General features: G+C 53.9%; 2 protein-coding genes across 2 annotated transcripts in view; one reads left to right on the forward strand and one right to left on the reverse strand.

The window, feature by feature from the left end:
- Positions 1 to 347: 347 nt before the first annotated feature.
- Pimreg (PICALM interacting mitotic regulator) lies at positions 348 to 5,262 on the forward strand. The gene is made up of 6 exons (XM_037201330.1): positions 348 to 709; positions 1,190 to 1,507; positions 2,882 to 3,159; positions 3,549 to 3,644; positions 4,221 to 4,273; positions 4,600 to 5,262. The coding sequence occupies exons 2-5, from the start codon at positions 1,223 to 1,225 to the stop codon at positions 4,252 to 4,254; spliced, it is 693 nt and encodes a 230-aa protein (XP_037057225.1). The 5' UTR covers positions 348 to 709; positions 1,190 to 1,222; the 3' UTR covers positions 4,255 to 4,273; positions 4,600 to 5,262.
- Positions 5,263 to 5,601: 339 nt separating this feature from the next.
- Pitpnm3 (PITPNM family member 3) overlaps positions 5,602 to 12,267 on the reverse strand; it is a 92,103-nt gene continuing 85,437 nt past the window's right edge. The window contains 2 exon segments of the mRNA XM_037201331.1: positions 5,602 to 9,625; positions 10,130 to 10,258. Of these exon segments, the coding sequence (XP_037057226.1) occupies positions 9,320 to 9,625; positions 10,130 to 10,258 (435 nt within the window). The 3' untranslated portion in view covers positions 5,602 to 9,319.

The raw sequence follows: 12,267 nt of genomic DNA on the forward strand, positions 1-12,267 counted from the left end.
GGAAAGATGGCGAGACCAGGCAGAGGAACTGACCTAACGGGTGGAGAGGGTGGTCTAGGGTTGTCCCTTCCTCTGAGATGTGCTTTCTTGGGCGCCAGCAGGGTGGTGAGTTTGAGGAACTGACAGGGGCAGGGCCATCTCTCAGGAAGGAAGAGGATCAGGCGGGGAATTTGAAACCAAACTTCCCAGGGAACCCAGAGCTCGGCAGTCCCAGCCTAACGCTCTGACAAAACTACTGGATGCCAGAGAGAAGTTGGGTGGGGTGAAGGGCTGGAAGGAGTGCCCTAGGTGGCGGTGGCCCGCGCTCCCGCAGCATCCCGCAGAGCAGCCTGACCGCAGGCTCTGGGGACGGCCTGGGCGTGCGACGGACGAGGCGCGGCCACCCCAAACCAAGCAGCCGGAAGGTGGCAAGGGGACTGGGCGGTGACAGCGGTCAGGGGGCCACCGCCCGAGCCTGGGGGACCCTTTGCAGCGTTCCAGGCGGGGGTCCCCGAGCGATGTAAGGGCGTAGCCCCGCCAATCCCAAAGCACGATTTATGGTCGCGAGAGAAACAGGCCAATCGGAATCCAGGGGCGGCGGCGGCGGAGGGCTGATAGGACCAATGGGCTACGAGCACCGGGCCGGGGCGGGGCCGCGCGGAGTTTCAAATCTGCTGTGGTGGGCGAAGAGCGTGTGTCGATCTTCAGGTCTCGGGTATCAGGCAGGGAGGTGAGCGCGTGGGGACATCAAGGGGTTTGGGGAGGGGGTCTCACGAGCAGCTCCGAGAGGGGAGTGGGCCAGGGACTCTGGATAGGACCCGCAACGCAAAGTGGGTGTCTGGAGATTTAAAGCATCCCCATCGGATCCGAGGCCTTGGAGGGGTGGCCAGGGTCTGCTCCGTAGTGGAGCGCGAATTTGTGAAAGAGCCGCTTGCTAATGTTGTCCTGCATAAGCGCCGAGGCTCGGTGACATCTCTCTGTCTCTCCGCTGAGCCTCCGTGAAGGAGGCTGTCATAGAAAGACAGACGGTTTGCCGCCTTGCAGTCGAGGCAGCTGCTGACCATGACGCCATGGTCATCTTTCTGGCATCCAAAATTGTGCAGCAGGTCTACCCCAAGAGGTTCCACTTCACCTCTTCCCCAGTTCCCAGGGTCTCTGGCGCCTGGGAATAGGGCCAGGGAGTAGTTTCATGACCTTTTGACCTCCCCAGGATCTAGCGGGCAGAGGAGACTGGACCAAGCACATGGCGTCTCAGTGGCAGGGCATGACGGCCTCCATGCGCAGACGATCACTCCTAAAGGAGGAACATCTAGAGAAGGCGGTGGCCCGGTCTGCTGAGGGCCATCTGGAGACGGGTCCCCTGGGCTCTCTGTGCAGACAGTTCCAAAGGAGGCTGCCACTGAGAGCCGTCAGCCTCAACCTCGGGACTGGCCCCTCCTGGAAACGCCTCGAAACCCCAGAGCCAGAGCAGCAGCATCTTAAGGCTTCAGCTCGCTCAGCCAAAAGCGCCTTGGGTGCTATGTCCCAGGTAACAATGATACCACTAGCAGCTGTCTGTTTACAGAAGTATCCTATCCTCAGGGAGGCTCCAAGAATATAGAGTCGGTGGGGTCTTAGAGTTTGATTAGGTTCTTGCAGTCCCCACCCTCCCCGACCCCTGAAGCACCCCCAGTCATTCTGGCACATAATAGTTTCCCAACAAATGAGTGAGTGAGTGAGTGAGTGAGTGAGTGAGTGAGTGAGTGAGTGAGTGAGAAAGTCATGGAAGAAGTTGATATTCTCCATGCCAAGTAACCTGCTGCACCCTATGATAGGAAATTGCAAGAAATGGCTAACTACAAAGAGAGATCAGTCTCAAGCTTAGTGGATAAAACCTCCCTAGAATAGGTCACTCTTCCGAGATAACTCAGGAAGGGGAAGGTATATGGAGGCACAGGACCACTAGGATGGTGTGAGTCCAGCCTGGATGCTGAAGGGGTCTCAGTGTGAGGACTAAGTCACGGTGAGGGAGGAGATCCTGTAGACTCCCATCTAAATTCTCCCAGTCATACTATTTATTACATCTTGGCTGTCAGCTACTTGGTAGGAAAAGGCGGAGGAGCTGGGCTTGCAGAAGGATGCAACTTCTCGAGCAGTTCAGAAGGCAGATTTGAGGGGTGGTGCTTGGGTGCAGTGTGCCCAGGAGCCTTCCAGGCAGATATCTTTTTTTTTTTTTAATATTGACTTAAATGTTTATGTTTATTTATGGGGGGAGCACGCATATGGTGGTATTCATCTGGAGGTCAGAGGACAATGTGCAGGAGTAGGTTCTCCACTTCCACCATGTGGATTCTAGAGATCAGACTTGAGTTGTCAGGTTTGGTGGCAGGAACCTCGACCTGCTGAGCTATCTCTCTGACCCCATGTAGGTCTTTAAACCCGGAGCGGCAGATGTAGGCAGGTGTCCCCTGGAAAAGACAGAAGCTATGAAAATCAACAGACCTCCAAGGAGAGAAGGGGGTGGGCATCTTGCTGGGCGTTCTGATGGTGCGAGGGGAGAACAGAGGCTCCTGGCAACTCTACAGAGCTAGCCAAAGTCTAGCTCTGACTTGGAAGAGTCCTAAAATTGCTTTCAACAACTATAGCTCAGAACAATGAAATGTGACATCTTGTCTAAGGCCACCTAACTCATCAGACTTACCTTGGGCCTTGCTCCAACTTCTGGGCTCCGGTTTGGCAAGACAAAGGCAGTCTAAGCAGAACTGTTGGATGCAGCCACATGTAAAAAGGATCCAAGGGTTGGGACTCAGCCCCGTCAATTAGGGCTGTTTGTGGGACAGACCCTAGGCTGGAGGGATGGCCAAAGGCTGGCCGCCCACCTTGCTCCTACCTGGACTAACCTCCCTACATGAACCCATCACAGAGAATCCAGGAGTCCTGCCAAAGTGGCACCAGGTGGCTGATGGGAACACAGGTGAAAGTGAGGAAAAAACGAGGAGTCCAGAAGGACAGAGGGACCTCACCACCCAGTCTGAGCCAGAAGAACACTCGGCTGTACAGGACCAACCGGGATGCCAGAGTCGGAGGACATCCACGCCTCTCTGGCCAGATGGGTCTACATGCCCATCGACATCAGCGGCTAAGGAGGGAGGCTGCCCTCCGGAGCCCCTGTTCCTCCATAGAACCTCTCTGCTCTCCCAGGCAAGTAGTCTCTCTCAGCCCACCATAATTTCCTTTCTGTCCCACAAGTCTCAGTACTACCTGGGGCAGGACACCCTTGTTCTGGCCCAAGTCTGCCCCAGAGCTAATAAGGACCTGAAGGGAAAAAAAAATAAATCTCTCCAGGCCTGTTTCCTACCTGTAAAGGGGATAGGAGATGAGTCCCACTCCGTTCTAGATGGGCGGAGACAGGTGCAAGGCCAACAGCAGCCCTCACCTGACTGCAGAATGATTTCCCATGGCTCAGCCTCACAGGCTTTCATGTCACCTGCCACAGTGAGGCTCCAGTGAGGCTTTCCCAGTCATTCGGGGTCGCCTGGGCTCTGCTCGGGGCTCTGCTAACCCCTGCTTTGGCGCTTCCTTGTGTTCAGTGAGTCTGACAGTGACCTAGAGCCTGTAGGAGCTGGAATCCAGCATCTCCAGAAGCTGTCACACAAACTGGACAAAGCCATCAAGGCCGAAGAGAGGTGAGCTGCATCCTGGGGTCAAGGGGAAATGGCCATGGGTCCCCTTGAGCCATACTATATTTCTAGAGAGGGTGCTGCTGGTTCCAGCACCAATCTGCCACATGACCAAGACAAGTCCCTGTCCCTCTGTGCTTCAAGTGGCCTGGGTCGATGGTGAAGGATGCACTATGAGTCCTCCAGGCCTTGGACTCTCACCTTTGCCCATCACTTTGAACCTCACATGTGACTGGGTACCTGCTTCCTGAGAGACCTTCCCTTCTTCCAGCCCCTTTCATGGCTCCTCTATACCCTGTCGACCCATGGACCTTGGCAAAAGCAACATGGTTGCTATGGAGTCCCTGGTCTATCTGCTCAGGATTCCAACCTGGAGGCAGAGTCTTTGCTCTGGATCTGCCCTGACTTGGAAACTGTTTTCCCATTTGTAGAATGGCTGCAAAGTGTTCTGAGGCCGTATGTCCCCTGTGGCCATGTTCCCACCATGCCTCCAGGTTCTGGTCTTGTCTAGTGTGGGCTGGGGATGCCTTCAGAACATGAAGCATCCCAGGTCATCAGTCCCTCCCCCTTCTCTATCCCTAGTGGTGACATGACTGTCTCCCTTATTCGTGAATGAGGACAGCAGCATCCTACAGGTAATGGCCCCTCCCTCTGTCTCTCCTCCTCCTCTTTCACCTCCTCCTTCTCTACATATAAATGTGCAGGCACTCTTGCAAGAGTGCTAAAGAAGTGAATGGACTGAGAAAAGCCACAGGGTGGGTAAAAAGCAGAGTAGGAAGTATCTGGGTCTTCAACTTCCCTCAGCCAAAGCTGCTATCCTTACTGATCACATCAGAACCCTGTGATTTCAAAGGACTGAAAGCCACCTTCCAGCCTTTTGATTTGGAGAGGAGGGCTATAGCTTCCCACATCCCCTGCCTTGAGAATAGGGAGAAGCACAGCGGAAGTTCTGTCTTTACAGGAAACAGGCTCTGTCCAGCCACCAAGCCATCAGGATGTCCGTGCCACCCACCCCATGAACTTCCGGAGGAGGCACTGGGCTCATCAGCATCCCCAGGCCACTGCTAACAAGGACTTGACTAACAGGGGATCCAGAAGCCTTCTATTTTAGCCATATCTGGGCCCATTGGTAACCACTGGCCACAGCCCAAGAGTGTTTTAGGAAGAGGTGATGGGAACTGCCCATGCTCTCCAGGAGGACTCATACAGCACCCTGTTCTCCAGCTTCACAGAGGCCCATCCGTATTAGGAATGTACCTGAAGATGCTAGACAGTTCTGAACCTTGTGACCAGGACCAAGGCCCTGCAGGAGTCATCCCATGAAATCACCCCCTTTATTCCCAGTGCAGAGATTCTTGGGGACCACTTTTACCCCTGATCCCACAGGTCCCCATAGGAAGAGAGGAGATATTTGTAGACTGCAAGCCTGAGCTCTTGGGGCCTACTTATCAGCTCAGTGTGGGGAACTGGGGTGTGCAGGAAGGGGGACACTGTTCAAGACCAGTTTCTGCTCTTTGTAAATTATTTAGGAAATCTACTATGTCATTTTATTAGAAAGATACCAGTGTGTCAGTTTCTAGATCACATTGCTTTTTCATAATTAAAAACTCGCTTTTGACATTTGGCTTGTTTTGTTTTGTTTTGTTTTGTTTTTAAGTACACACACTCTGACACCACACTGAGTGACACAGCCATGGGTCTGGAGCTCAGCTTTGTGTCCCCCATCCCCTCTTCTCCCGTTCTTCTCTCGGAGAGAATCAAAGTGAAAGAAAACGGCTCAGTGATTAAGAGCACTGACTGCTCTTCCAGAGAACCTGGGTTCAATTCCCAGCACACACGTGGCAGCTCACAACTGTCTGTAACTCCAGTTCCAGGGGACCCAACACCCATGACAAAACACCAATGCACATAAAATAAAAATAAAGGAAAGCTTTTTCAACATAGCCCAAAACAAAGCACATCCTAAAGGCAAATAAGGTTTTTATTTAAGTGACAACGTTTCAGAGTTAAAAACAGCTCACATCAAAATCAAGACCAATTGTAAAAATCTTTTAACTCCATAATGCTGTTTTTGTCTGGTTAGAAATTGGATATTTTACATTTTCTTTTCTAACGGATTTTGTACAAGGCAGCCATGAGGACTATAATAAGCCTTTTCTATCAAGAACCAGCCATCACAGAGAGTACTGGAAGTTACACACAGGGACAGGCAGACCGCAGACAAGGTCAGACTGGCTGCCACCACTGAGTAAACAAAGAGAAAAGGACAGTGGGTCTGGGTCTGAGGGGGCATGTCCCACGCTGGCCACTGTGTCTACCGCTCCTTGTTGTCCCCCACCTCTTCTGAGCCACCGCAGGGTGGAGTCAAATTCTGACTTCCTTCCAACCTCCATTGGTTTCCAGCAAGATCAGAACTCAGCCAGGCTTTGCTACTTGTACTAAACACTTAACTTGGGTGTATAAGAAATTCCTCCCTAGCCCAGAAGGGAAAGAAAAGGGATTTTTTTTTTTTTTAATTTCCAGAGCACTTGGAATGGAACCCCAGGGATTCCGCTGGAAAGTGGTTGTTTTAAGGCGGGGTCAACTGCAAGGCTCCTACAGTCAGGGTGCCCTCCCTGGCGGGGCTTCACCTGAGCTGGGTGCAGAGTATGCCTGCAAAACTGGCACTTCTTCCAGACCCGGGTGCACCGGTCTGGCAGGGCCCATTCTTCAATTAAAGATAGGTGCCATGTTTTGTCTGCAGGATACTTCTGGGGCACAGCTCTGGGCTGCAAAGTGCCCAAAGTACAGTTTAAAAACCATTAGATACAGCCTTCCCTCCTTCAGAGAACCACCCCAATCTCAGGAATACTGGGGTTCAGATACATTTGTTGTAGCCCAGCACCCAGGCAGGAAGGCTGTTTGTCTGAATGCATGAAAATAATTTATTTTTTAAAAAATATCTTGTGGTGCTTCCGAGAAGGGTCAGTCTTTGGGGGGTGAGGGGCATGAGGCTGAAAGAGCAGACTCCAGCAACCCACAACAGGACAGGGGATAAAGGAAGGTGTCAGGCATCCCTCAGCTAGGTCAGGACAGCCACCACACAGGAAGAACAAACATGCCACTCAGATACGGGAACTTTGGTCAAGCAGGAACATGTTTCCAGCAGCTGGAGAGCAGGCACACCAGGAGCTAGAGGTCGCTAGAAAACAGCTAGATGGGGTGTCACACAGAACTACTAGAGGAGGCGACCGCACTCCCCTCCGAAGAGCACTAGGAATCGGCTCCTTTTGTCTCTGACCTAACTCAACAGAGCAGGAGCAGAAAGCACGCAGGCGGAGTACAGTTGCCAGGAAGCAATACCGAGCTGTTCGCTCAACAGAGCGGCGAGTGCGTACCTCACCGGCCGCAGCTCCTAGGGTGGTGTGCGCAACACCTGTACACCAGCGGCATCTCACAAAAGGGGTCACCCAAGCCCCAATGTGGGGCTCTAGCAAAAGGGGGATGGGGCCTCTGGCTGGCTCTGACCCACAGAGCCCTGTCACTGGCTCCAGTCTCCCTGGGGGGTCCCCCACTCGCACACTGACTCGGCCTGGGGGTCTCATTTGAAAGTTAGACCTGGTGGCTCCTGCTGAGAGGAGATGAAGGGCTGGGAAAGAATTGGATCTAGCCAAGCTCCAACCACAGCATTTAGGGGGAAGGACTGCAATTAAGGGTCTATGCCATATGAGCTGGTGCCAAAAGATAGGCAAGAATGAGGCGGGAGGTATGAATTTCTAAGAGGAATGGGGGGTTAGTGGGGGGTAATGGGGGTGGGGTGGGGGCAGGTATGAACCTCTAAGAGGAATGGTGAGAAGCAGGGCAGGTATGAACTTCTAGGAGGGGGGACAGAAAGAGGAAGCTGAAGCTGGTCCCATACCTCCTTGCCCTCTCGGCAGCCGCCTTGGCAGTGATGGGTTTGGTTTGCCAGATACAGTGCTCATAGTGCAGTGGAAGAGCCAGTAGATAGGATGGGATGGGATGGGCAGAGGGAACAGGAGCTGGCTGGCAGGCTGGAGAAGACATTTAAGTGGAAAAAGCAGGGTGGGTCCTGGGAGCCCACACCCCCTCCAGCCCAAGTGAGGTGCCCAGTTTGCTGGGCAACTCACACCGCGGTGCCAGCCACCCCCATCAGCAGCCACCACAGGCTGCATGGGAGCTGCAAGAGGTAGACATTGAACAGAAGCGACACTGAGCTGACGAGTGCCTGCTGTGTACACAGATGTTTGGCTCTGGCCTCAGGGCAGCCCAGGGGCTTCTAAGACACCCAGGAGGCCATACAACAGGTGTCAGTCCGGGCCAGGGAGCAAGGGGAGACTGTGCCAAGGCCAAGGACTTGGCAGCAAAGGAACACCCCCGTCACCACCCAAGGGGGCTGACTACCATGGAGGAGGTTCTAGGCTCAAACCAAACGTAGTGGCCAGAGAGGGGAAGAGAATACAACAGCTTGAGCCAATATTCCATGAACCTCCAAGATCCCGAGCTCTCAGCTCCATGCATTCCAGAAACCTAAAGAAAAAAGTCAGTCTGAGCAGAGCTATGGGAGGGGCAGCCATGTGGTCCCCTTTGTTGGTGGAAGGAAGTCGGTTTTTTTTTTTTTTTTTTTTTTTGTTTTGTTTTGTTTTTTACCCTCAGTGTGCACAAACCAGTTTGTTCTCCATGAAGTGGTAGCTTCCTTCCTCTGAGGTACTGGGCTCCCTTTCAGCCTCACCCTAGAATCCCTCTCCCAGGGTGGGGAGGGATGGGATGAGGAGGAGGCCCACTGGGCATTCTGTAAAGCCCCCAGAGAGCCGAAAAGCTGGACAGCCTAGGAGTCAAAGCCAGTACCCATCTCAGCCAGGAGGCCCCTTCTAGTTACAGAAAACAGTAGGGCCCAAGGAGGATATGCTACAGACTCAAGGGCACACGGCCGGACCAACTCAGGCCAGAGTCTGTGGCCTGCTGCCTCTCAGGGAAGTGCACAAGGAAGAGGAACATCTGTCTTCAAGGGCCACAGGAGAATAAAGATACAGAGAACACGGGGAACAAGGACAGCGGCAAGACAGTCAGCACCAGACCCGATCCCCAGGGCTGTGGACAGACTCCACCTACATAGATTGGACCCAGGGAATTGTCTGCTCCCACAAAGTGATCTCACTGTGTCATGAGACAGCCAACCCCAAAGTGGTGCCCCGGATGTCACAAGGAGGGCAGGCACAAACGCCACTCACTCTTCTACACACAGTCAAGTTGCTGCACCTGCAAGCGGCCGGCCGGAGGCAAACACCTGTCCGGCCGTCTACCCAGCGCTGGGGGCTTCTCTAGTGTGAGCCTGCCTAGCGCGGCTACAGAAACCTCAGGACTCGAAAAGATGGTCGACTTTACCCAAACACTGGGCACAGGCAGGCTTGGCCCAAGGGTCACATTCACACATCACCCCTGACTCTGGCTTGTGGGCACGGGCATGTCACAGGCGGCTGCACTGAGACACCCCGGGTTTCACCCAATCGCAGCCCAGAGAGCTCCCCAATGTCAGGGCAAGGTCCCTCCCTGCTCTGGTCGGACACTGCTGGACAGACACGGGAGGGAAAAAGCAGGAAAACGCCTGTGTCAGGGAGAAGGCAACCCTTCCCTTCCCTGCAGGCCGCCTAGCTGCCCCTACTGTTCTGAGCACCGCCCACCCCTCAGGGCACCGACTCGAACTTGGGGGGCCCACGCGCCCAGCTGAGCACAGGTAGCGGCCGCTCGTGGTCCTTGTCGGACTCAGGCTGGCTCTGTGCCCTCTCGGGCTTGGGGTTGGGGGCAGGTGGGTCCGGCTGCTGCACAGACATGGTCCTGCGCAGGTGGTTGCGCTTGCGCAGAAACTCCGGCTGTGCGTGCAATCCAAAGCTGCCCTTGCGCAGGATCATGCGCGAGTTGTTCTTCTTGGGGCGCGAGCGGTGGCTGGCCTCCAGTGTCGCCAGGTGTGCGGCATAGCCTTCACTCAGGAACTGTGGAGGGGACAAGCATCAGGCTAGCATCTGACCCTGTCCCCCAACATCGCCACTTCCCTGGGGCATCCTTCAAGAGAGTCTGCATCCCCAAAAGCAGTAGCAGGGAGGCTTACTACAGTTCTAGGGTTCCTGTGGGCCACGGAACGCCTCTGTCTGTACCCCTGCATTCTGGCACAACCCCAGAATGGCACAACAGCTCTTTCTGACTGTCCGTCGTCTGCCCTCCACCCCCACGCCCTTTCTGGAGGCCAGCTTTGTCCTGGAGTCTAGGTTTTGCAGCTCATCTCCAGGGCCCCGTCATTCTGTCATTCAGAATGGCACTTGCTTTGCTATAAACGGTCATTGCCATTTCCCCTTCCCCCAGATGCCATTACACTCGAACGCAGGGGGCCTGGCCCAAGGCAATGCTCGATAGAGATAAACGAATGAGCGCAAGAAGGGATGAGCCAGTAACTGAAAGATTAGGAGCTGTCCCCAACTCCTTCCCTGGCCCTCACACACCTGGCACTGGGTTTGGTACTTCTTGGTGGGCCGGCCCACAATGAAGATCTGGGATGCAGGGAGGCCCAGCACACTGTAGACGGAGATGTCTTTTGTGGAGCCGTAGGCCGCAGTGATTTTGATGAAGCACTGAAACCCGAAACAAGCAGGTGAAGAGGGAGGAAGACCTAGGGAGACCCTGCTGGGGGAACCCTTCATCTGCACTCAGACACCAAGCCATCAGTCCCCCTTTGCTAAGAGTCACCCCGCAGATGACTCTCCCTCCCTGCCCCAATACCTCACATCAGATCTCAGGTGGAGCTCTGGGGCTTTACCGGGAATGGCTACGTTACTTGCTGACACCATTACCCACCACCCCCACACACCTACCCACCCACCCCACATACCTCCCACGGTGGAGCCAAGTGTCCCTTTGTGGATAAGGAAGTTAAGTTCCAGGTTTATTCATTATGGACCCCAAAGTGGAGACAAGCTCTGGGCTGGCCATGGGCCCCTGCCTCCAGAGAGGTGGTCTGTTGAGCTCCCCCAAAGTCCAAATTTAGAGATTTGCCCTCCTTGTCCTAAGGGTGCTTTCTTTCAGCTAATTGCCTTAATCTCCCACCTACCCACAGGTGGTGCTCACTACCCAACTGTTCTCACTGTGTGTCTCCTATCAATGTCACCCTTTGTCCCACCATGTTCACCGGGGGTGTGCTGGCTAGTTTTATGTCAACTTGACACAAGCTAGAGTTATCTGAAAGGACGGAACCACCATTGACAAAGTGTCCCCCATAAGATCCAGCTGTAGCACATTTTCTTAATTAGTGATTGATGGGGGAGGGCCCAGCCCATGGTGGGTTCTATAAGAAAAGAGGCTGAGCAAGGCATGAGGGGCAAGCCAGTAAGCAGCATGCCCCCGATGGCCTTTGCATCAACTCCTGCCTCCAGGTTCCTGCCCTGTTTGAATTCATCTGGACTTCCTTCAGTGATGAACTATGATGTGGAAGTGTAAGCTGAATAAACCCTTTCCTCTCCAAGTTGCTTCTGGTCATGGTGTTTCATCACAGCAACAGTCACCTTAACTAGGACAGGGGACTTGAGTCTGAGCTGCAGTTTCCTTCCTTTCAAATACATGGTCGTCGATAGGATGACACTGTCAGCTACGATTCGAATAGGAAGTGTACCCTATAGGCTCATGTGCAGTAAGCCTGGCCTCCAGTTGGTGATGCCATGGAGAGGTGACTAGTTAATGCGTGCTAACTTCATCCATGGGGCTGATCCACTGATGAGTTCGTAGTGGGATGGGCTTAGGTAAAGTTTAGTCAGAGGAAGCTTGCCCCCAGCTTGCTCTGTTTCCCTGCCACCATTGGGCAAGCAGCTTTCTTCTGCTACCCACGCCCACCACTGTATTTCACCTCCACCTCAGTCCTACAGCAATAGAGCTGGCGGCCACAGACTGACACTTCTGAAACCATGAGCCCAAAAGCCTTTCCTCCCTCAGGTTGACTTCTCAGGTTTCTGTCACAGGACAGAAAGAAAGGTGATGAACGTATTGTCCCCATGGAGAGCCTGCTGCCTCCCACCCTTACAACCTGCTCCAGGTTGGGACCCACCTTCACGCTCGCTCTACCCTACCTCTCTATCTCCGTGGCCTTCAGAGGTGTCCTTTTCACCCCAAGGTTATCCACCCGCCAGGCTTCAGCTAGTGGACAGCTGTCACTTTCGCAAGAAAGGGCCTGCTGCTTGAAACCCTCCTTGCCTGGCCCTCTTCCTCTCCGCCTGTCCTCCCTGTCCTCAGCCGGCCTTTCACCCTGCTCTCAGAAGCATGGCATGGCTTCACCTGGCTCCAACCACTCCTGGGTGGTCCCTGCCTCCCCACACAGCTCCACTGATTTATCTCCAGGGCTCCAGTCTCTGCCTACAGTCCAGGCTACTGCCCTGATCCGTGTGCTAGGACTCACATGACTCCATGGACCCATCAGCCGCCTCATATCCACATCTGACCTCATCTTCTCCCTGCCTGATCCTCCTCCTGTATCCATTCTCATTTCATCCTTTTATTCGTTTACATATTCATACTACTAGCATTTACTGAGCACCTACTGTGTGTCATCATTACCCCAGACCCTGGAGAGATCTTGAACAACACAAATAAACCC

The sequence above is a fragment of the Peromyscus leucopus genome, chromosome 8b (assembly GCF_004664715.2).
Source record: "Peromyscus leucopus breed LL Stock chromosome 8b, UCI_PerLeu_2.1, whole genome shotgun sequence".
Taxonomy (NCBI): Eukaryota; Metazoa; Chordata; class Mammalia; order Rodentia; family Cricetidae; genus Peromyscus; species Peromyscus leucopus.